The sequence below is a fragment of the Stegostoma tigrinum genome, chromosome 5 (genome assembly GCF_030684315.1).
Source record: "Stegostoma tigrinum isolate sSteTig4 chromosome 5, sSteTig4.hap1, whole genome shotgun sequence".
Taxonomy (NCBI): Eukaryota; Metazoa; Chordata; class Chondrichthyes; order Orectolobiformes; family Stegostomatidae; genus Stegostoma; species Stegostoma tigrinum.
In genome coordinates, this window is record NC_081358.1 from 115,742,974 (window position 1) to 115,765,815 (window position 22,842).

A 22,842-nucleotide genomic window follows, 5' to 3' on the forward strand; every position below is an offset into this window, starting at 1 on the left:
TGGGTTGAAAGGCAATAGAGGGATATCAGCAAGTTAGGAAGAGGGAATTGAAGTTGGAGGGGCTTGTGTGTTATATGAACTCTGATACAGATGATCTGGATGGAAGGTAGACTCTGTAATTTTACACAATTCTTAGTTTAGCCTGCAGGGTAAATAGCGTGTACAGAAAGGACCTTGTAGATCTGAATGATTTCAGATTTGGCCACATTACTTCAGTGTCAGAGTGGCTATTTTCTGGCATTAAGTTTATAACAGCAAGATCAAGTAACTTGTAGCATTGTTACATTTTGCAAAACAGAAACCTAAGTTTAATAGTAGGAGTCATGCTGAACACATTATACAAACACATATATACTATATATGTATATAATATACATATATTTGATTAATTATGGAAATTAAGCATGCATGAATAAAGCACCTTGACACTATACTGCAACTTTCAACCGATGAGGATGACATATCAACGCTGTACATTTTACGAAGCCTAGGTCGAGCACGCTCACTTGTTTTAGGAATATCATCTATATCATCTAGAGTTGACTGCCGTGAGTACAGCATGGTAGCTTCAGTGTAGCAGCTAGCAGTACAAAAAGTTAAAATGACATAGAACATATAAATTAGACAGGAGTGCACAAAACAGCTGCATGCTCAAAAGATTTTTAAAAAGACAGAATCTTCAAGATTCTGCAGTTGCGTACAAATCTGAGGGCTATATTTTCCTTTATGACAATTTGAGGGGGAATGGTGTTCATGAACAAGAAGGATTTAATATTAGTGAAAAACCTAAAAGGCTGTTAATATTGTTTATCACTAGAGTGGGATTCTATCCCTTCAAATACATGTCAAATAAACATGAACAACAAATGATAACAGTTTGTATTTGCTTGTTAATGTTAATAATAGGGAACATACTCAGCTTCCCTCAACTGCAAATTTAAATTAAAGAAATGAATTTTATTTCAGGACAAGTTTGGCATAACTGAACTAAATGAGCGAGCAAATTTCAATAATCCAAAAAAGTGGTAGCAGTGAATATGATTCTCTACCACTGGTCAGTTATTCTGAAACAAGTTCCAAAATCTACAAATAAACTAGGCCATTTTCTGCAGCCTACTAGTTTCCATTAAAAAAGGAAATAAACCACATGTTTCTTTTAATGGACAAAAAACTATAGTGCATGATAAACAACGCTGAAAAAAATATACACTATATATTTCTTAGAGTAGTATTGAAGAAAATGTCTATTGCCATTCATCTTACTAAAAACACTATTGTTCTCCAACTCAAATAGAATATCATGTTTAAAGTTTTGGCAAAGATCTGTAGCTTGGTTTGTGGGTGAGGTTGTTGACTTGCTTGCCAATATTCCTGCAACTTCATCTGCAGACTCCTATAAAACAGGCAACAATAGGAGGACACAGTACGCCCTCACACACTGGCCACATTGTCCTACATCAAGAACATATCAGAACTGACAACAAGGCTCCTAAGTCAACTAGGAATCATGGTAGCCCACAAGCCCACAGCCATTCGACAAAGAACACTTCAAGGATTACAGACCCTATTCCCACAACATGCAGAACCAGTGTGGTTTACAAAATACGATGCAACGACTGCCACAAATATTACATCGGACAGACAGGAAGGAAACTAGCCATAAGAACATCAACTAGATGCAAAACGGCATAACAAACTCTCCTTAATATCGGTACACCCAGACAATGAAGGCCATCAGTTTAACTGGGACAAGATAAGCATAGTAGCCCAAGCGAAGCGCAGACATGCTTGGTAATTCCTAGATCAGCAAACAAGTCAACAACCTCAGAATATCATGTTTCTAGTCAAGTAAAAGGCGATTTCTGTGGGAAATAAGTGAACTTTGAGAAAAGTGTTTGCCTTTCTTCATTTCTGGCCAGAGAGAGAGATGCAGATAAAGTAAACGATAGATTCAGCATCTCACTGTGAAGAATTACTGAACAATATAATAAATACTAGGTGAATATTATCCCACAATAGTACGGGTAGTGACTTAGGATTAAAAATGAGCAATAGAATTACATTTGACAAAATGTGGTGTATTCTTGGTATTAGGAATAATCTGCACAATTTGTTAAAGAAAAATGTTTGCCACAGGGAATAATTTTAAAGGAAAATTTCTCAGTGTGGCATCATATCAACAGGACCTATTAGGCAGGGAGGAAGCAGTGAAAATTATATGTGTAGTCTATGATTTTAGCTTAATAAATGGAAGATCTTAGGCAGTTTATATGTGATGCTCCAAGAGCAACCTCCTGCATGTAAGATCTAGTTGATAGCATTGGGCCTATAAAATTTCACCTGTATTTTTAAACAGCAAATATCCTTTCTATAGTAATATTTCTGTTAAAGCTCCTTATACAAACCTCTTAAATGTCTTGGAATGGAATAAAAGATATGGAAATAATGCATGAGACCAGCATTGCCTCCATTTGGGAACATCCATAGGCGTTAATGCACATCAGAGGCCAGCCATTCTCTTGCACTAATTAGCACACCTGGGAGCAGGGCTGATGCTGGTTATACATTCACAGATGGCAGGGATCAACAAGGTTCCAGGCCATAGGTGAGTGGTTGGTATTGGGGAAGGGGATGCTGTATGGGGACAATGGATTTCAGAAGAAAGGGGAAGGTGTTGACTCTCATTAGATTTTGTCATTCCAAAACTGGGCTTCTTGATCAGGCACTGAGTCCTTTTGAATAAGCAATCCTTATGGAAGCCCACATGTCAACCTGACAGATTGTGCATTTTGGGCTCCCTGCACGATGACTTTTCCACTCAGTATTTGTTGAATTAAGCGTGGAGATTCCTGCCTTGATATAATTAACAATAATTGTCTATTTACAATATTTTCTGTTTTTATTTCATAAGAACAAGAAGACAAGAAATTGGAGAAGGAGTTATCCATATTCACAACCATTAAATGAAGTTACTTCATATAGCTGCACAGAGATGAGTGACAGATCAGATCCTTTGCCATAATGAGAAGGAATGGCCAAGAATGACTAAAATATTAATCAGGAGAAAAAAGGGTGAAAGAAAAACTGAAATGTCAAAATGGATAGCAATAATATTTACAGATATTTAAAAGGGAAGGGAGTAAATAAAGTGAGCGTTGATCTTCCAAAGAGTTGGAATGTGCATTAATAATAAATAAAATGAAACAGTAGATAAGATGAACAAATACATTGCTCTTGCATTCACTATAGTCGATACATGCTAATGAGCTCATACATGGGTCTATTTTAATTTTCCAAACTTCCCTCACCTCATGAAGAGTTCTATCAGATTGGAATGTAGTACATATATGTGTTTATTTGAAAATGCAGTGAGGCAGCAATTATAGAACAATTAGGTTGGTAGGTAGGTTGAGTGAATGGGCAAAAGTCTGGAAGATGAACTGTAATGTGGGAAAAGGTAATGAATTCACTTTGGTAGCATAGATGAAAAAACAGTGCACTACTTAAATGGAGAATGACTGAGAAATTCCAATGGAGAGAGATTAGGTGCTATAGTGTACAATTTACAAATGGTGAAATTCTCTCAGCTCTCAAGAATGTCAGCAATGGAGAGTCAATTGGGAAAATTTGCTGAGATTCAGAAAAATGAGATTCTGGTTCCTGATGTCTGACTTTCTACACAAGATTCTAATGCTGAGTTGAGAATTTTATAGTGAGCATACTATTTGCAAATAATTACATCTTAGTAGTACCAAATACTACTTCACTATTCCCTATTCTCCCCAATCTCGGAGCATTGCAACCTGTCACAAATTAGGTAATATACTTTTCTAAAATCTTTCTGTCAAAATGGACAATTTCACATTTTCCCACTCAACTTATAATTTGTTTTCATACACAGTGACTGACTATGTTGGACACAAATTCTCGTCACAAGCAATACTAACCATACTGTTACAAATTTAAAATAGTCATCTTCATGAAGCAGAAGTAGTCACAGGAAACCTTAGAAGTGTCCCTGTGGCCTATAATTCAAAATGGCAATCCAAAATACAGGGAGGTGATTGGTGGGCATTTTTTCCAGGTCTCTTTTGATTGACCAAGTGGTTTAACTCAGAAGACAAAACTGCAGCTGAACAGTACAGTTAAGAAATTAACTTCCAAAAGAGATAACATGTGATGGCTGGGCATGTGATGTGTTGCAGCACATCTGTATTAAGAATAGAGGGGCAAATGTGCAGCTCATATATTGGCATCGGAGAAATGAGCTCCAATTCATGGGGCACTGCCACATGTACTGGGGTAAGAGAAACAGTCTTAGCCAACCTACAATTAGAGTTGCAAATAGGGCCTTAATCTCATTAGTTGGATGGTGTGAGGAGAGGATTCAATTGAAAGGAAGTTTAAAACATCAAAAAGATGTAAGAGAGCAGAAGTATAGGGTAGTGAAGAGGTAAACAAGAATCAAAGTGTGACTGGAAGACAATGAAAATGTGACCACAAGAACGCAGCAGATACTAGAATCAAATTAAGTAATAATGGTAAAAAGTCAAACCTTAAGGCTTTTTATCTGGATGCATGTAGGATTTGTAACATGGGAGATAAGTTGATGCCAGAAATAATAAGAAATAAATACAACTTTATAGCTATTACAGTGACATGGTTGCAGGGTGATCAGTACTAGAACTCAATACTCAAGGGTATTCCAAACTCTGGAAGACAAGGCTAAGAGAAAAAAGCAGGCAGATAGCTTTGTTGATTAAGGGAGGCATCAGTGTGGTATTGAATAGTGCTCTTGGTGCAATTGGTCATGATGTGGAATTGGTTCGGATGGGAATAAGGAATGGCAAGGAAACAAAGTCATGGTGGGAATTGTCTATTGGCCCCTGAGGATTTGCTTCACAGCAGGAAATGTATAAATCAGGAAATAATGGAGTCTTGTAAGAAGGGCATACAATTGTCATCAAAATTTTAATCTAAATATCGACTGGACAAATCAGAAGAGCAAGTGTAAAATAGAACAGTACATCATTGTACTGTTTGATTGTTGCAGTATGTTCCAGAAGCTACACATAGACTTTTTTAGATTGAATAATTTGTAATAGAGTAGGAAGAATAAGAGATCTTATAGTTAATGGTTAGCTAGGGATGGCAATTACAACATGGCAGGATTTGAAATTAAGTTTGAAGATTGGCTGTCTAAAACAGACTGGGAAAATAAACTACGGAGGAGATCTGTAGATGAGCATTAGCAGTCTTGTAAGCAGATATTTCACAGTGCTCAGCAAAAATTTATTCTGATCAAAAGACTCGATGATAAGAATGAACCACCCAAGAAGCATATCCAAGTAAAAACAATGCATACAAAGCAGTGAAAACTAGTAGTAGGCCAGAGGATAGGAATGTTATTGGAGCCAGCAGCAGATGTCTAAAAAGTTAATAAAAAGGAATTGGATACTGAAAATGAATTGGTAAGAAACATAAAAACAAACAGCAAATGATTTTGTGTGTATATAAAAAGGGAGTAGCTAAATTCAGTGTGGGACTGTTGGAGGAAGCAACTACAGAATTCGCAGATATTTGAACCAATAGTTTGCGTTGGTCTTCATGGTAGGAGATACTGTAAATATCCCAAAGATACCATATAGACAAGATCCTAATTGAAGGAGCCTTGCAACTGTCTCTACCATGAGGGACAAAGTACCTTACAAATTTATGGGACCAAAGGCAGACAAGCTGTCAGGACCTAATGAACGGCTTCCAAGGGTTCTCCACAGGATGCCAGAGTTTATTGTCCTTGATGCAGTTTTCTCCAGCTGAGCAAAATACCTTGTAACTGCAGACTAAGGATCCTGGGCACAGTCACAGAACTGACACCTGCAGGAGAGGGATTTGCAACCTAAAGGGGTTGGTGGCCAGGCTAACCCCACGGCCAAAAAGTGATAGCTGCTTATCTCCACGGATCCACTGCATACCTTTTTGAGATCTATTTATTCTCAACCTTCAAACATAGGAAGGCTGTTATTGATGCACTTTGTAACCAATCACATGCCTTCATTTTGCTTCCCCATGACAAGGTCATTGCTGCAGCCAGGGCAGAAGGCTTTGCCAAGATATTGTTGCCTTCCCTCAATTTATACCGGCTATTGTGGGAATTGGAGGCAGCATCTGGGATGCAGCGAAGACAACAATTATGCTGAGGTAACTAAACATATAAGTTTGGGAGATGAGAGTACAGTCGAGGACATAAGTCCCTTCTTGAAAGGGGTGTGATCAACAGTCTCAAGCATCCTGGGTTCAACAAAGATTTGACAAGATTCTACACAGTAGACTAATTAGTAACGCTAGGTCACATGGGATGCAGGGTTAGCTTGCCAATTGGAATCATAATTGGTTTAACAGCAAGAGCAGGTAGGTTGCTTTTTGGACTGGAGGCCTGTGACCAGCAGTGTTCCACAGGGATTGGTTCTGGGTCCTCTTTCATTTGTCATTAATGTATAAATGATTTGGATGAAAATATAGAAGGTTTAATTAGTAAGTTTGCAGATGGCACCAAAATTGATGGCAGAGTAGATAGTGAAGAAGGTTTCCTAAGATCACAAAGAGCTCTTGATCAAACAGGTCAATGGGCTGAAAATTAGCTGATGGAGTTCAATCTGGATAAATGTCAGGTACTGCATTTTGATACAGCAAATAAGGGTAGGGCTTATACAATTAATGGTAGGGCCTTTGGTAGTATTTTAGTACAGAAGGACATGGGGTGCAGATATGTAGTCCTTTGCAGTTTGTATCACATATAGACAGGATGGTTAAAAAGGCATTTGGCACACTTGCCTTCACTGTTCAGCCCTTTGAGTATAAGAATTGGGAAGTCAATGTGAGGGTGTACAGGACATGGGTAAGGCGTCTTCTGGAATACTGTGTCTAGTTTTGGTTCACCAGTTATAGGAAGGATATTATCAAGCTGGAGAAAGTGCAGAAGCAATTTACCAGGATGTTGCCAGGTATGGAAGATTTGTGTTATAAAGAAAAACAGGATAAACTGGGACCTTTTTTTACTGGAGTGTCGGAGCAGGTGGGTCTAGTTTAGTGTGGGATTATGAATGGCATAGATTGGTTGGACCGAAGGATCTGTATGGTGCTGTATGACTTTATGAATCTACTTGTTGATTATTATGTTAGGCTATAAATAATCATTATTAACTTAATTGGTGAAATGACCATTTTTAGTTACTTCAATCATGATAGGACAAGACATGCAAACACTTTCAAGGGCTACTCTTCTATGCCTGTAGTCTGGATTTTGTGACTAACACGTGGGGAGGGAACAGCACCTATACCACCATGGACACCATGCTTGCCACCAACCTGCCAGCTCTGAACTTTCTCAATTTATCAATGCTGGTAAGCCATTGTGAGGCCTGCCTGTCTTTGAGCCAACTAAGGCCTTTAAACAGTTTATCCAGTCACCATTGGAATTTAACCACCACACCAAATATTCAGTTTGGTAGCTTTCAATATGCTGGCTGGTGGCAGGCAAGATGTAGGTAGCGGTGGAGTTGCATCCTTACCTAGCCTCTGGGATCCCATATTATTCTCACATTATATTCTCTTTTTTATATTCTCCCCATGCATCAGCCTATCTAACCCTTTCCCCATGAACTCTGCCTTGGTAGGGGCAGTCAGTCACCCCAAATAAAGGTGGAAATCTTGTTTTGGGTGTTAGACCAGACCCATCGAAGCATGGACAGGTTCACCTCTAATTCTCTTCTCTATGGGGTAGTGCACAGATCTCAGTGAACTGAAAAATTCAGATCGATTGCCATGACTTTCCTTGGTTGATTTGTGCCATGCTTCTTTTGCTTTCAGCAGACATGTGAGAACAGTAAATAAAAGTCCATTCTTAGTAAAGACATGCTTTAGCCCAGACATCTCTACTCTTGAAGCTCCAGGTTATGCCTTCACAGAGGTAACTCTTGCACCTGGCCAAGTTCCAAACAGCATGTGTTCCATTTGTTATTCAAGTATGTTATTAGGATGAACCGCAAAACCACAGGCAAGTAAATCTAACATCAATGATAGAAAAACCATTGGAAAAAAATCTGAGGAATAAAATAAACCTCCACTTACACAGACAAGGATTAATCAAGGATAATGAGCATTGCTTTGTTAGTAGGAGATTTTGATTGAATTTATGTGTCCATGATGGTTGTGCAGTTGACGTATTGCCACATGAAAACTGATCAAGAGGATCGGAGGAATTTGGCAAATTTGATTCAAAAGTGGCTTCATGTCAGGAGGCAGAGGGTTACTAACAAATGTTGTTTTTGAAACTAGAAACCTGCACCCAATGGCATACTGCCATGCATGGTGCTGTGTCCCTTATTGTTTGTAATGTGCATTGCTGTTCCAGGAAAAGATGGTTACGAAGGCATGGGGGATATTTGTTTTTATTATTCAAAGCATTGAATACAACAGCAGAGAGGTTGAGTTGTATAAAATGTTAGTTAAGCCACAGCTAGAGTACTGTTTGCAGCTTTGTTTGTACATTGTCGGAAGGCTGTGATTGCAATAAAGAAGGTGCAGATGAACTTCACCAGGAAGTTGCCTGGGCTAAAACATTTCAGCCAAGAGAAGGTTGGGGTTGTTTTCCTTAGTGAAGAGGAGAATGAGGGATGAGCTCATTGAGTTTACAAAATTATGAGGCACATAGACATGGTAAAAAGGAAGAATCATTTTCCCCTAGTGCAGGATCAAAGGGACCACATATACAGCCGTCCATTGAGGTATCAGGACTGATGAATAAAGCGGTTAAGAAGGCCTCTATTAAATGCTGCACAGAGTTTAACAGCAGGTAGCTAATGCTGGAGCTGTATAAAATCCTGTTTAGGCGATAGCTAGCGTTTTGTATGCATTTCTGGAATTCACATTATAGGAGGTAAGCAACTGCAGAGGAGATTTTGCCTGTACTGGAGAGAGATTGGACAGACTGGGGTCCTTTTCCTCAGAGCAGAGGAGATTGAGAGGGGACATGATTGACATGTATCAAATTATGAGTCATACATAGGATAGAGAGGAAAAACTTTTTCCCTTTGTTAGAGAGATCACTAATCAGGGGTATAGGGGAAGAAGGTTTAGAAATGAACTTTTTCACTCAGGGAATGGTGGGAATCTGGAACTCACCTCCTGTAAGAGCGTTAGAAACAGAAACATTCATAACATTTAAGAAGTAATTAGATGTGCACTTATGAATCCAAGATATACAAAACTATGGGCGAAGTGCTGGAAAATGGATTAGAATAGATTTGATTTGATCTGGCTGTCAGTTTCCGTGTCTTAACAGTAGACTGTGGAGAATACTTGATGAGTCCTATACAAAACTGCCGACATGAACTTTTCACAAGTCTGAGAGACTAATCTTTCTAAGTTTTAGTAACCTGCAGATTTCTAACCAAACTCAGCTGGCGTAGAATTTGCAGTCATCTGCTGCAACTGATATTAGATTAGGTCACAGCCCCAGAAGGACAGTGATTTCACTTTCAGAGAAAACCCTTCACAAAAGTTACCAGGTGATACAAAGAATGCCACCACTATTTTGAAATTCAATCTCAAACACATTAAATTTGATATCCTATATGTGTATATAAACACTAGAACTGTTTTTTAGCCTTTGCACTCTACAGCTTAGATGTTGGACTTATTGAAATTCATGTACATTTCATCAACTCTGCTAAATTGACAAAATGGGTGCTTGTGTTTTTGCTACAATATGATGCTGAACCACTGGAAACTGGCCCTTTTGTAATCATGCTCTTTTGTCGTTTCTGAGCAATCTAAGGCTTCTGTTACAACACTAGACTGTGTGTTCTGAAATCTTTGCTGAACTCAGGGTTTGAATTGGCTGGCTTAAGTACGTATAAAATCTTTATCATAGAATGAGTTCTTTTCATAGAATCTTTGCAGTGTGGAAACAGACCATTGGGCCCAACAAGTCCATGCCAAATCTACGAACAGCATTCCACCTAGACTCACCCCCGTACCCTATCCTCGTAATCTTGCATTTCCCATGGCTAACCCACATAACCTACACATCTCTGGATACTATGGACAATTTAGCATGGCCAGTATACTAACTGCACATTTTTGGACTGTGGGAGGAAACTGTTGAACCTGCAGGACACCCAGGTTGACACAGGGAGAATGTGCGAACTCAACACAGACAGTCACCTGAGGCTGGAATTGAACCTCAGTCCCTGGTGCTGTGAGGCAGCAGTGCTAACCACTGAGGCACCATGCTGCTCCCAACGTATTTTTGGTGACTGTGTAACTATTCTGAAATTTTCAAGGTCTCGTTTTGAAACATGTCTCTCAGAATCAGGCAAACATGTAAGCCATGTTTCCTTGACTCATTTGGTCCTGGTGATTTGGTCTTCAGGATGGATTATTTTTGCTTCCATTCTCACATTAGATTTTGACTGACATGAATTTCCCTGATACAACACTGTTATTTGGGAATTTGGCAAATGTTACAATTTTTGTAACACTTAAAAGGGCAAAGGCAGCTGATGCATGGGAACAGCATCAACTGCATTTCCTCTCCAAGTCAATATTTTTCTGACTTGAAACTACATTATGTTCCCTTATTCTTGTTGGATTAAAGTTCTAGAACTCTCTCCTTGAAGTTCTGGCTTGACCCACACCTAAGAAGTTTCATGTTTGTGGACTGTCCCAGGGAGGCGGTAACATAGTCATTGGAGTAGTTATTCAGAGTCCCTAGGCTAATGATTTTGGAATATGGGACCAAATCCCACCATGGCATCCAGTGGTTCTGAATTAAATTAATAAATCTGGAACGTAAGAGCTCATCTCAATTTATGATGACCATGAAGCCTACAACAATTGTTGTCAGAACTTAATGGGTTCACTAATATTCTTTAGTGAAGGAAATATGCCATCCTTGCCTGATCTCATTTACATGCAACCCCAGACCCACAGCAATGTAGCTGACTCTTCACGAACTTCTGAAATGGCCACTGTACTTGTAAATTATAATTACTAGTCGGTCTAAATTACCAAGCATACCTTCAAATTTTAGTTCTGATGAAGGATTACTAGACTCAGAGTTAACACTATTCTTCTGTCCACTCAGAATCAGTAATAGTCTATATGAGTTACTTAATTGTGCAACACCACTCATGGATTTATATGATTACGTTATGCTCACATCTGAAGTAGGTTTCAGTGTTTTGCATTAACAGCTCCCACTACAAGGGTTGTTTGTTCCAAGGCAAACACATCTGAATTGGCAGCGCTCAGGAATACCAAGACACTTCTACATTCCTGCCAATCCTGTCAAGCATTTTCATTTCCCAATCCCTTTTTCTCATTTAACCCAGGGCTGCTGCTGAAATAGCTGCAGCTGATCTTCCAGTCATACAGCAAGGAAACAAACCTTTCAGTCCAACTCGTCCCCGCTGACCAGCTATCCTAAACTGATCTGGTCCCATTTGCCAACATTTGGCCCATATCCATCTTAACCCTTCCTGTTTGTGTACCCATCCAGATGCCTTTTAAAAAACGTAATTGTACCCAGCTCCACCACTTCCTCTGGCAGCTCGTTCCATACACGCATCACTTCTGTGTGAAAAAGTTGCACCACAGGTCCCTTTAAAATCTTTCCCCTCCCACCTTAAACTATGCTGTCTAGTTTTGCACTCCATTATCACTGGAAAAAGACCTTGACTGTTCACCCTAACCATGCCTTCATGATTTTATTAAACTCTATGAAGTCATCCCTCAGCCTGTGATGCTCCATGGAAAAAGGTTCAACACTATTCAGGCTCGTCCCACAGCTCAAACCCTCCAATCCCAGCAACATCTTTTCTGAATCCTTTCACGTGTAACAACATGTTTCCTATAATAGGTAGGCCAGAACTGAAGGCAGTATTCTAAAAGTGGCCTCAGCACTGGTGAGCTACCTGTTACTGTCCACCGCTTACTGGTTGGCTAATAATGAGTCTTGAAGCTTTAAATATTCAGGTGCAATTATGAATCCCTACAAAACCTACACTGATGATATGTTGTTAGCAAAAAAAGTAGACTGAAGACCATTGAGAAACTTTAAAATGAATGAAGACTGTTTGAAAATAACAGCACAGGTTATGTATCTGAATTCAGTTGATTTTTGAGTTATACCAATACTATTTTGACGGCCTTCTGTTATTATCGTGCAGTGTAATAAGCTGATATAAGCTAGTGGAACAATTACACACCATCTGATTTAAATGCAATGTTTAAAATTAGTGAAATCTTTTTGAGATATTGAGGATCTCACTTGCCACATAAAGAGACATCTATGCTGCCTTTGCTCGGGGAAGAACTGTTGAGCCACAACTGGTGAGGCCTTTGATGGGTCTTCACCTTGAACCAAGACCCTGGATGGAAATTTTACCTACCAATATCTGCTGGCCAATCAGGGGCCAGCAGCTCTTGTGGTCAGCAGCACCGAGAGGAGGCATTAGCTACCGCTGAAAAGACACTAAGTTTTGGGATCGTGGATCAAACCAGGTCACAGTAAGTATAAGGGGGGAGTGGGGGGGCACGGGTGAGGAGGTACCTTTTTCTGAAAAGCGTTTGTGAGATGGGTGTAAAGGCATAGTCAGTGAGGACAGCTGAAGCTCTCAGCAGGTGACCACCCTTTCCCCCAACCAATGTCAACTCTCTCGCTGAGGCACTGACTGAAATAGATCAAGGGGCAACCCTCCCTACCAAGACCCTGAAGTGAAGACTTGTTCTCAGAGTTTTAGCTGCCAGACATGCTAAATGGCAACAGACTACAAGTGAGTAAAGAACAGCAGTGGCAAAATGAGACCCTTCAGTGGCCATTAACTGATGACTTGAAGGCCTCAATTGGAAAATGCATGAGAAACTTGAACATGGCCTTTATCCCACAACTTAATTCTGGCTTAGGTGAGATTGCAAAGGGGTTCAACTATGTCATCTTCCGATCCAGTTCCTACTTCTAAGGTCACTATCAATGAGAGCAAAAGTTCATGGCAATGTTACAATTAGTTAAATATTTGAACATTTAAACTCTATTAAAGGATAATCAGGCCAGTTTAAGATCTGCATGATTTCTTAAACACATCATAGAATTTTAAGCATTGTGTAACTGCATGCCAGTTCCAGGTATACTTTGATGGTACTTAACATCCTCAAAATCTGATTAAAGTGAATTGAATTTACTTAAGTTTTTTTTGTTAGGCCATAAAAAGTAAAATGTTAGAAACAGATAATTCTGAAGCAACTACCTGGACAGACTATCACGAGAAACTATAGAATCCGTGCTGTCCATTCTCTCAGCACCGACTTCCTGGTTTCCTTCATGGATAGTTAAAGCAGCACATCTGGCACCATCATCATTTCTATCCAGTCCTGACTCACGTGAACTGTGCATCTTCATCTGGTGCTTGTAATAATTATGGATACTGTCACGACATGGAACATTTCCCTACAGTCAAGTAACACATAAGATAATCAATCAGATATGCAGGAGCAATTTGCAATGAACAAGTGTGGAGAAATTAAGTTTTGGTTAAGAACAGATCATCTTTACTAACTACATTTTTTGAATCTCAAAATGAGGCAAGAAGCAATTTTATTTGAACAAAGAGAAAGTGTGAGAAATTAGGCTGCCCTAACTTTGGGGCTTGAGTTTGTGGTTTTTAATGTCCACTATATGGACAAACTAAGCTGGGAGGCACCGAATTTAATACATCCAACTCATGTAAGTGGTGATAGCATTTGGACAAGTGAGTCCACATTGCTGATTGTCTTTGCATGCAGGGTAGCAGCCCAATAGAATTGCTCACAAACTACACAATATGACCAATCCCGCCCCTCTTAATGGGAACCTACGTAGAGGAATATTGCTGTAACTTAAATGACAAATTGAAAACCGGGGCAGATAGATGATTGTAGGCAACATAGAAAATAGGACCAAGACTAGGCCATTCAGCACTTCAAGCCCAATCCAGCAATCGAATATGATCATGGCTGATCATTAAACTCAGTACTCTGTTCCTGCTTTCTCCCCTTTGATTCCCTTAGACCCAAGAACCATTTGTAACTGCTTCTTGAAAATATACAATGTTTTGACATCAACTGCATTCTATGACAGAGAATTCCTTGGGCTCACTATTCTCTGGATGAAGAAATTTCTTCTCATATTAGTCCTAAGTAGTCTAGCTTGTATCCTAAAACGGTGACCACTGGTTCTGGATTCCTGGTCATTGAGACCATCCTTCCTGCATTTACCATGTCCACTCTTGATTGAATTTCATAGCTTTCTATGAGATCTCCCTTCATTCTTCTAAATTCCAGTGAATATAGTCTTGACTGATCCAATCTCTCTTCAAAGACAGAAGTCAGACAACACCAGGTTATGGTCTAACAGGTTAATTTGAAATCACAAGCTTTCGGACTGTTGCCCCTTCGCCAGGTGAAGTGAGAGAGAAGCACACAGGCACAGAATTTATTGGCGGAGAGATCAATGGGCAAAGCAATCAAAAGATCATACAAATGGTAAGAATGGAATGTCATAAGGGTGAATAATTGGTCTCTGCAGGTGATCAAGAGTGTCAGACAGTGTGAGTAAAGCATGAACAGCTGAGTAACAAGCGAAGGGATGACCTATAATCTGAATAAATGAGGCAGGAAGATAATTACAAAAAATTAAAAGTAAGGTGGTGCTGGAGACAAACCAAATGACTGGAATAATGTAACAGATGACAATGTAATTTGCAATGAACAAGTGTGGAGAAATTAAGTTTTGGTTAAGAACAGATTATCTTTACTAATTACATTTTTTGAATCTCAAACTGAGCACGAAGCAATTTTATTTGAATAAGTCGCATGTTGAGGGTCTAACAAACATAATAAATAAATCAAAACTATGTAAACTAATTAAGATAGAGATACCATAACAATGGTGATTTCCAAATAGGACAGTAAAGAAGATTTTACAGATACAGAATGTGTGGTGGGGTCACATGTAGCACAATGTGAACACAAGATCATGGTTGAGGCCGTCTTCATGGGTCTGGAACTTTGCTCTCAGTTTCTGCTCAGCGATTCTGTGTTGTTGTGTATCTTGAAGGCCACCTTGGAGGATGCTTACCCAAAGATTGGGGGCTAAATGTCCTTGACTGCTGAAGTGTTCCCAAACTGGGAAGGTAACATGCCTGTCTGGTAATTGTTGCATGGTGTCCAGTCATCCATTGTCATAGTGTCTGCATGGTCTCGCCAATATATCAAACATTGGGGCAGCCTTTCCTGCAGCTTATGAAATAAACAACATTGCCTGAGTCACACGAGTATCTGCTGTGTGCATGGTGAGTGGTGTTCCCAAATGGAATAGTAGTGTCCATGTCGATGATCTGGAATGTCTTGCAGGGTTGTGTGGTGTTGTGGTCGATTTTGTCTTGAAGACTGGGTAGTTTGCTGTGAAAGAAAGCCTGTTTAAGGTTTGAAGGTGAGAATTGAAAGCTTAGGGATGGTCCTGGTGTTATTAAGAGGACGTCCTTCAAAATCTTCAGGTATCCTCATGTTCTCCTCATCTATGCAGATTTTGTGTGTGTGCAGGGCTTTTACGTAGGGCCATTCCCATATGAGGAGGATACGATGCTTAACTCTTTAATTGCCAGTTCTGATGCACCAAAAGAAACAACCGCAATGATCTCCTTAAAAGACAGACACAGGATACAGTCAATAGAACACCCTTCGTCATCCAATATTTACCGGAGGAGAGAAACTGTGTCATGTTCTTCATAGATAATGGGAACTGCAGATGCTGGAGAATTCCAAGATAATAAAATGTGAGGCTGGATGAACACAGCAGGCGAAGCAGCATCTCAGGAGCACAAAAGCTGACGTTTCGGGCCTAGACCTCTCTGATGAAGGGTCTAGGCCCGAAACGTCAGCTTTTGTGCTCCTGAGATGCTGCTTGGCCTGCTGTGTTCATCCAGCCTCACATTTTATTATCATGTTCTTCATAGCCTTCAAAATATCATCAATGATGACAAGCATCTTGCAAAGGTCATCCCTATGCCTCGACTTCTTGCAACATCAACCACAACACCACACAAACCTGCCGCAGCAACCGCTGCAAAACACACCAGATCATCAACATGGACACTACCATCACACATTGGAACACCACTTACCATGTACACGGCAGATACTCATGTGACGTAGCCAATGTTGTTTATCTGCTATGCCACAAGCAAGGATGCTCAAAGGCATGGTACATTGGCAAGACCATGCAGATGCTACAGCAACGGATGAATGGACACCACGCAGCAATCGCCAGACAGGAATGTTTTCTGCCACTCAGGGAACTATTCAGTGATCAAGGACATTCAGCCTCTGATCTTCGGGTAAGCATCCTCCAACAATGCAGATTCACCGAGCAGAAAATGATAGCCAAGTTTCATATCCATGAAAACCGAAAGAACTGTGGATGCTGTACATCAGGAACAAAAACAGAAGTTGCTGGAAAAGCTCAGCAGGTTTGGTAGCATCTTTGAAACAAAAAAGTCAATATTTCAGGCCTGGTGACCCTTCCTCAGAACTGTTCTGAGGTAGGGTCACCGGACCCAAAATGTTAACTCTGATACTTCTTCACAGATGCTGCCAGGCCTACTGAGCTTTTCCAGCAGTCTCTGTTTTTGTTTTGTACCCATGATTTGGCCACAACTATGATCTTAGGCTCATGTTGTACAAAATGTGACCCTACCACACTGTTCTGTATCTGTAAAATCTTCCTTACTGTCCTGTTTTGACAGCATCACCTGGATAAATCATTATGGTATCTCTACCTTAATTAGTTTATACATTTTTGAATTACTTATCATTTGGTTAGACTTCAGCATGTGACTCTTATACCTATAATATTATTCCAGTCATTTGGTTTATCTCCGGCACCACCTTTATTTTTATTTTTTTGTAATTATCTTTCAGTCTCATTAAATCGGATTATAGGTTATCTTTTCATTTGTTATTCAGCTGTTCATGCTTTACACATTGTCTGACAATCTTGATCATCTGCAGAGGCCAACTAGTAACCCTTTCGACACTCTACTTTCACCATTTGTACGATCTTTTGACTGCTCTGCCCATTGATCTCTCTGCCAATAAATTCTGTGCTTCTCGCTCACTTCACCTGATTAAGGGGCAACAGTCCAAAAGCTTGTGATTTCAAGTAAGTCTGTTAGACTACACCCTGGTGTCATTTGACTTCTGACCTTGTCCACCCCAGTCCAACACCAGTATTTCTGTTTCATGTCTGCATAGAATTTTATAGGTTTCTATGAGATCACTCTCCATTCTTAGGTTGTACTGGAGGCATTAGTGTTGGGGTACAGAGAGATGCTACAGTTTCCTGGGGGACTAAGAGGCCCTCAAGGTCCACAGTCAAAAGTGAGTAGCAGCAGGTAGCCAGGAATGTCAACTCCAGGAATCTGGATGAGAGTTTCTACAGCAGTGCCACAGAAATTTAATGATATTGTGTGGTCTGGTCAATATAAATCAATCTTTGCATGATATTTCATGCCAAATACATCACTAAAATCTTATACTGCTGCTATAATCCCAGCTGATACTAATTCTAGAAAAATCAAAACCCAGAGTGAAACATAGCATGTTAGGTCCTAACTTTGATTTTAAACTGTGGGGATCAATTTCTAAACACATTCATTTGAGACTGCTTTGCACACAAAACTAAAACATTAATTAAACAAAAAAATGAACTATATTAAATGAGACAAAACAAAATATTTCAAAGATGTCAACATAGGAGGTATGGTTAGTAGGTTTGCAAATGAAACCAAAATTGGAGGTGTAGACAGTGAAGAAGGTTATATCAAAGTACAATGGGAACCTAATCAGATGGTCCAGTGGGCTGAGGAGTAGCAAATAGTGTTTCAATTAGATAAATGCGAGGTGCTGCATTTTGGAAAGGCAAACCAGGGCAGGACTTATGCACTTAACAGTAAGGTCCTGGGGAGTGTTGCTGAACAAACAGACCTTGGAGTGCAGTTCCTTGAAAGTGGGGTCCCAGGTAGAAACGATAGTGAAGAAGGCATTTGGTATACTCACCTTTATGGGTCAATGCACTGAGTGTAGGAGTTGGGAGGTATGAGACATTGGTTACACCATTTTTGGAATACTGCATGCAATTTTGGTCTCCCTGCTATAGAAGGATGTTATGAAACTTGAAAGGGCTCAGAAAAAATATACAAGAATGTTACCAAGGTTGTAGGTTTTGAGGTATAGGAAGACGTTGAATAGGCTGGGGCTATTTTCCCTGGAACATCAGAGGCTGAAGGGTGAGCTTTATTGAGGTTTATAAAATCACGAGGGGCATGGATAGGATTAATAGCCAAGGTCTTTGTCCTGGGGTGGGGGAGTCCTAAATTAGAAGGCATAGGTTTAAGTTGAGAGGAGAAAAATTTGAAATGACTCTAAGGGGCAATGTTTTCATGCAGAGGGGGTGTGTGTATGGAATGAGCTGCCGGGAAAGTGGCAGAGACTGGTACAATAACAACATTTAAAAGGCATCAGGATGGGTATATGAATAGGAAGGGTTTAGAAGGATATGTGCCAAGTGCAGGCAAATGGGACTAGATTAATTTAGGGCATTTCATTGGAATGGACGAGTTAGACCTAAGGATCTGATTCCATGCTGTACAGCTCTATGACTGTCTAACTCTATTTTATTATAGACATCAGATAATCATTCGGTTCCTTTTATTCCAACAACATCCTAAAAGCGCCCAACCACAAGGAAGAGTTCCACAATCTCCACGCTCAGGCCAATTGAGCTGTAATCGATGACCTGTAAGCAAATTTCTGTGCAATCACTAGAAGCTTCATCTGGCATCTCTCTGTGACACATCTAAACAAACTGCAAACTAACCTAAACTTTGTTTAATTTTAGTATGTGTTCTCTGAATTCAGTGTTAAGCAGTCCTTCACTCTTGACATGCACCAAATTAACTGATTGATTTTCCAGGCTCTTCAATTTTTTCTCTCAAGCTCCATAGTTCTAGAAGGCACATTTCCCAACAGAATACTCACTGACATTCTATATGCTCTATTGCTGAACCAAAGGTAAACAAAGATACCTGCATCTCCTGAATCCTCTTGAGGAGATTGCTGTCCACATCATGGGCAGACTTAAAACAGAGCATGTAATATCCAACAGTAGATCCTTCAGCATGATCTCAACAGGTTGGCTGAGTGGGCAAATCAATGGCAGATGCAGTATAATTTGAATAACTGAGAGGTTATTTACTTTTGAAGCAAAAACAAGAAAGCAGATTACTAACTGAATAGCTATAAATTGGGAGAGGGGAGTATGCAGTGGGACCTGGGCGTTCTTGTGTCCTAGTTGCTGAAGGCAAACACGCAGGTGCAGCAGGCAGTAAAAAAGGAAAATGGCATGTTGGCCTTCATTTCGAGAGGTTTCCAGTATAGAAGCAGGGATGCTTTGTTGCAGATATATAGGGCCTTGGTGAGACCACACCTGGAACACCGTGGGCAGTTTTGGTCTCCTTTTCTGTGGAAGGATACACTTGCTCTTGAGAGAGTGCAGCTAAGGTTTACTAAGCTGATTCTAGGGATGGTGGATCTGACATACGAGGAGAGATTGACTGGGTTGTGAGAGGGAATCTCATGGAGACTTGTAAAATTCTACAGGACTAGACAGGGCAGATACAGGGAGGACGTTCTCGATGGTGGGTGTGCCCAGAACAAGGGATCACAGTGTGAGGATTTGGGACGATTTAAGACAGAGATGAGGAGACATTTCTTCACCCAAACAGTGGTGAGCCTGTGGAATTTATTACCACAGGAAGTAGTTGATGCCAAAACATTAAATATATTCAACAGGCAGCTAGATATAGCACTTGGGGCAAATGGGATCAAAGGTTATGGGGAGAAAGCAGGATTAGGCTACTGAGTTAGATGATCAGCCATGATCCTGAAGAATAGTGGAGTAGGCTCAAAGGGCCGAATGACCTCCTCCTATTCCTATCTTCCATGTTCCATGTTACTGAAAACGTCAAGGATGATGGTATGAAGCTTATGCTCTTTCTCAACTTTCAGCACATCCTCATCATATGTCTGACATGATGAACAAGCCACTGCTGAAATGGTCATGGAGCTTGTATTTTTCATCTTAACAATACCTTTGTTCCCAACGATCAGCACTTTCTGAGTTCATGCTTTCACAAGCCCAAGAACTGCCATCTGCCAAACCGCAGCAGGCTAACAATAAAGTGAGACAAAGAATAAACAAACTGCTGAAGAGGGCCTCTCTCTTGACCTAAAATTTGTAGTCATCAATGCAGATACTAGTATTGCTTTTAACTCAGACGAGTATAGAATAGGGATCCTTTCATAGTGAGCCATATGGCAACAAATGGACTGCAGCCAAATTAGGGGTAAAGGATGGTTCCTCAGTTCATCAGAAGACAAACTACAGATGATTGAACTGCAGTGAATTCAGATGACGGCAATGTGGTGTCATACAGAAGAGTATTGATGGGAATGCTGGCAGCACTGCCTCACCTGTCAAAGGGCTTTCCATCACTATCACAGAACATGAGGATATCATGCTTTGGCTTGATTAAAGGCATGGAACATACATTGACCCTCTACAGCTTCGACTTTCCTTGTCATACTGCTGCTTCTGAATGTGCTCGTCACATCAGAGATAGAGTCATAGAGGCATACAGCATGGAAACAGACCCTTTGGTCCAACAAATCTATGCTGACCATAATCCCGAACTAAATTAGTCCCACCTGTCTGCACTTGGCACTTATACCTTCAAACCGTTCCTATTCATGAACGTACCCAAATGTCTTTTGAACATTGTAACTGTACCTACATCCACCACTTTCTCTGGAAGTTCAGTTCACACATGAACCATTGTCTGTATATTAAAAAAAAGGCCCTTAAGTTTTTTTTAAATTTTCCTCCTCTCATCTTAAAAATATGCCCTCTAGTTTTGGAATCCCCATCCTAGGCAAAACACACCTTATCTATAACCCTCATGATTTTATAAACTGCTAAATCACTCCTCAACCTTCTAAACTCCAGTGAAAAAATCCCAGCCTATCCAGCCTCTCCTTATAACTCAAATCCTCCACTTCTGGCAAAATCCTGGTAAATCTCTTCTGAACCCTCTCCATCTTAATAATATCCTTCCTATACAGGGTGACCAGAACTAAACACAGTACTTCAGAAGAGACCTCACCAACCTCTCGTACAAACTCAACATAATGTCCCAACCCCTTCACTCAAAAGATCTGAGCAATGAAGGCAAGCATTCTGAATGCCTTCTTAACCACTCTATCTATATGTGACACAAACATCTAAGAATTATGTATCTGAACCCCTAGGTCTCTCTGTTCTACCATACTACCAAAAGCCTACTTTTAATTGTACAAGTCCTGTCCTTGTTTTACCAAAATTAAATTCCATTGATCACTCCCAGTTCATTGACCCAATTGATTAAGATCTCTTTGTAATCTTAAATAACTTCTTCACTGTTCATTATACCATTTGGTGTCATCCACAAGCTTATTCATCAAAATTTCTATATTCTCATCTAAATCATTTATATAAATAACAAACAAAAGTGGACTTTGCACCGATCTCTGTGGAACACCACTGATCACAGGCCTCCATTCCAAAAACCAACCCTCCATCATCACTTTTTGACTCCTGCCATTAAGCCTATTTTGTATCCAATTGGCAAATTTACTCTGAATCTTTACTAATTAGTCTACTATGTGGAATCTTGTCAAAGGCTTTACTAAAGCCCAATTAAACGATGACTATTGCCTTCATCAATGTGATGTGATGTCGTATGATGACAAATGCAGTGGAAACTCTACCCTAATAATTATTCTTACAGGGACAAAAGTAACTGTCTTTAGATTAAACAATTGTTTAGACCAAGCAATCAGGATGTAAATTGCAACATACAATTATCCAGTGCTAGATATAAGTGTTGCAGATGACACAGAAACCTGCTACAGCCTTCTCATCTTCAGACAGAAAAGTGGAATTAAGGTTTCAAGTAAAACAGCCATGATCTCAGACCAGGCTTGATTGGTTGGTTGAATATGCTCCCACTGCCCTTATTCATTATGATCTTATGATTATGGCATGCAGCTCAATATTAAACAGGCTACTTCAAAACCGTATGCACAGTGTGAGGTCAGCATCAATAAAAGTTAGCTGCTTTTCCAAAAACCAATCTACGTTTCTTAAAGGCAAGGTGCATATTGGTTGCAGCTTGGGAAAACATTCCAAGTAGTAAGAAATAACGACTGAACCAGAGAGCAAGAGGGGGCTCCCGCTTCTCAGAAGTAGAGCACTGAGCCCAAGTACTCAGGTAGAAATGGCAGCAATGATGTGGAGATGCTGATGTTGAACTGGGGTGGACAAAGTCAGGAGACACATGACGCCAGATTATAGTCTAACTGGTTTATTTGGAATCACACAAACCTTTGGAGTCCAGCCATTTTGTCAGGTGCAGTGAAAGGGCAGGGCATACAAACACAGAGCTCATATGCAGAGGCACGAAAAGATCACACAACTGACATGAGTGGAGTGTCAGATAATACGTCTCTGCAGGTGACAGAGAGTGATGGGTGGTATGTAAAGTGTTTATCAAGTCAATGTCAGTGCTGTGCTGTCATGACAATCAGGCAGAGCTATAGGAATATACAAAAAGTGACATCTCAGGTCAGATACTGAGTTGTAGCTGT

At 40.1% G+C, this 22,842-nt stretch overlaps 1 protein-coding gene across 4 annotated transcripts in view; it reads right to left on the minus strand.

The window, feature by feature from the left end:
* The window catches only part of LOC125451988 (piezo-type mechanosensitive ion channel component 2-like), a 645,421-nt gene that overhangs the window by 54,934 nt on the left and 567,645 nt on the right, over positions 1–22,842 (minus strand). For 3 of the 4 annotated variants that reach the window (XM_048529830.2, XM_048529829.2, XM_048529828.2), the window contains 2 exons: positions 13,311–13,510; positions 422–580 (listed from right to left, as the gene is read on the minus strand). In XM_048529830.2, the coding sequence (XP_048385787.1) occupies positions 422–580; positions 13,311–13,510 (359 nt within the window). The remainder of the gene's footprint in view (positions 1–421; positions 581–13,310; positions 13,511–22,842) is intronic. The other variant, XM_059646233.1, reaches the window with a different exon arrangement.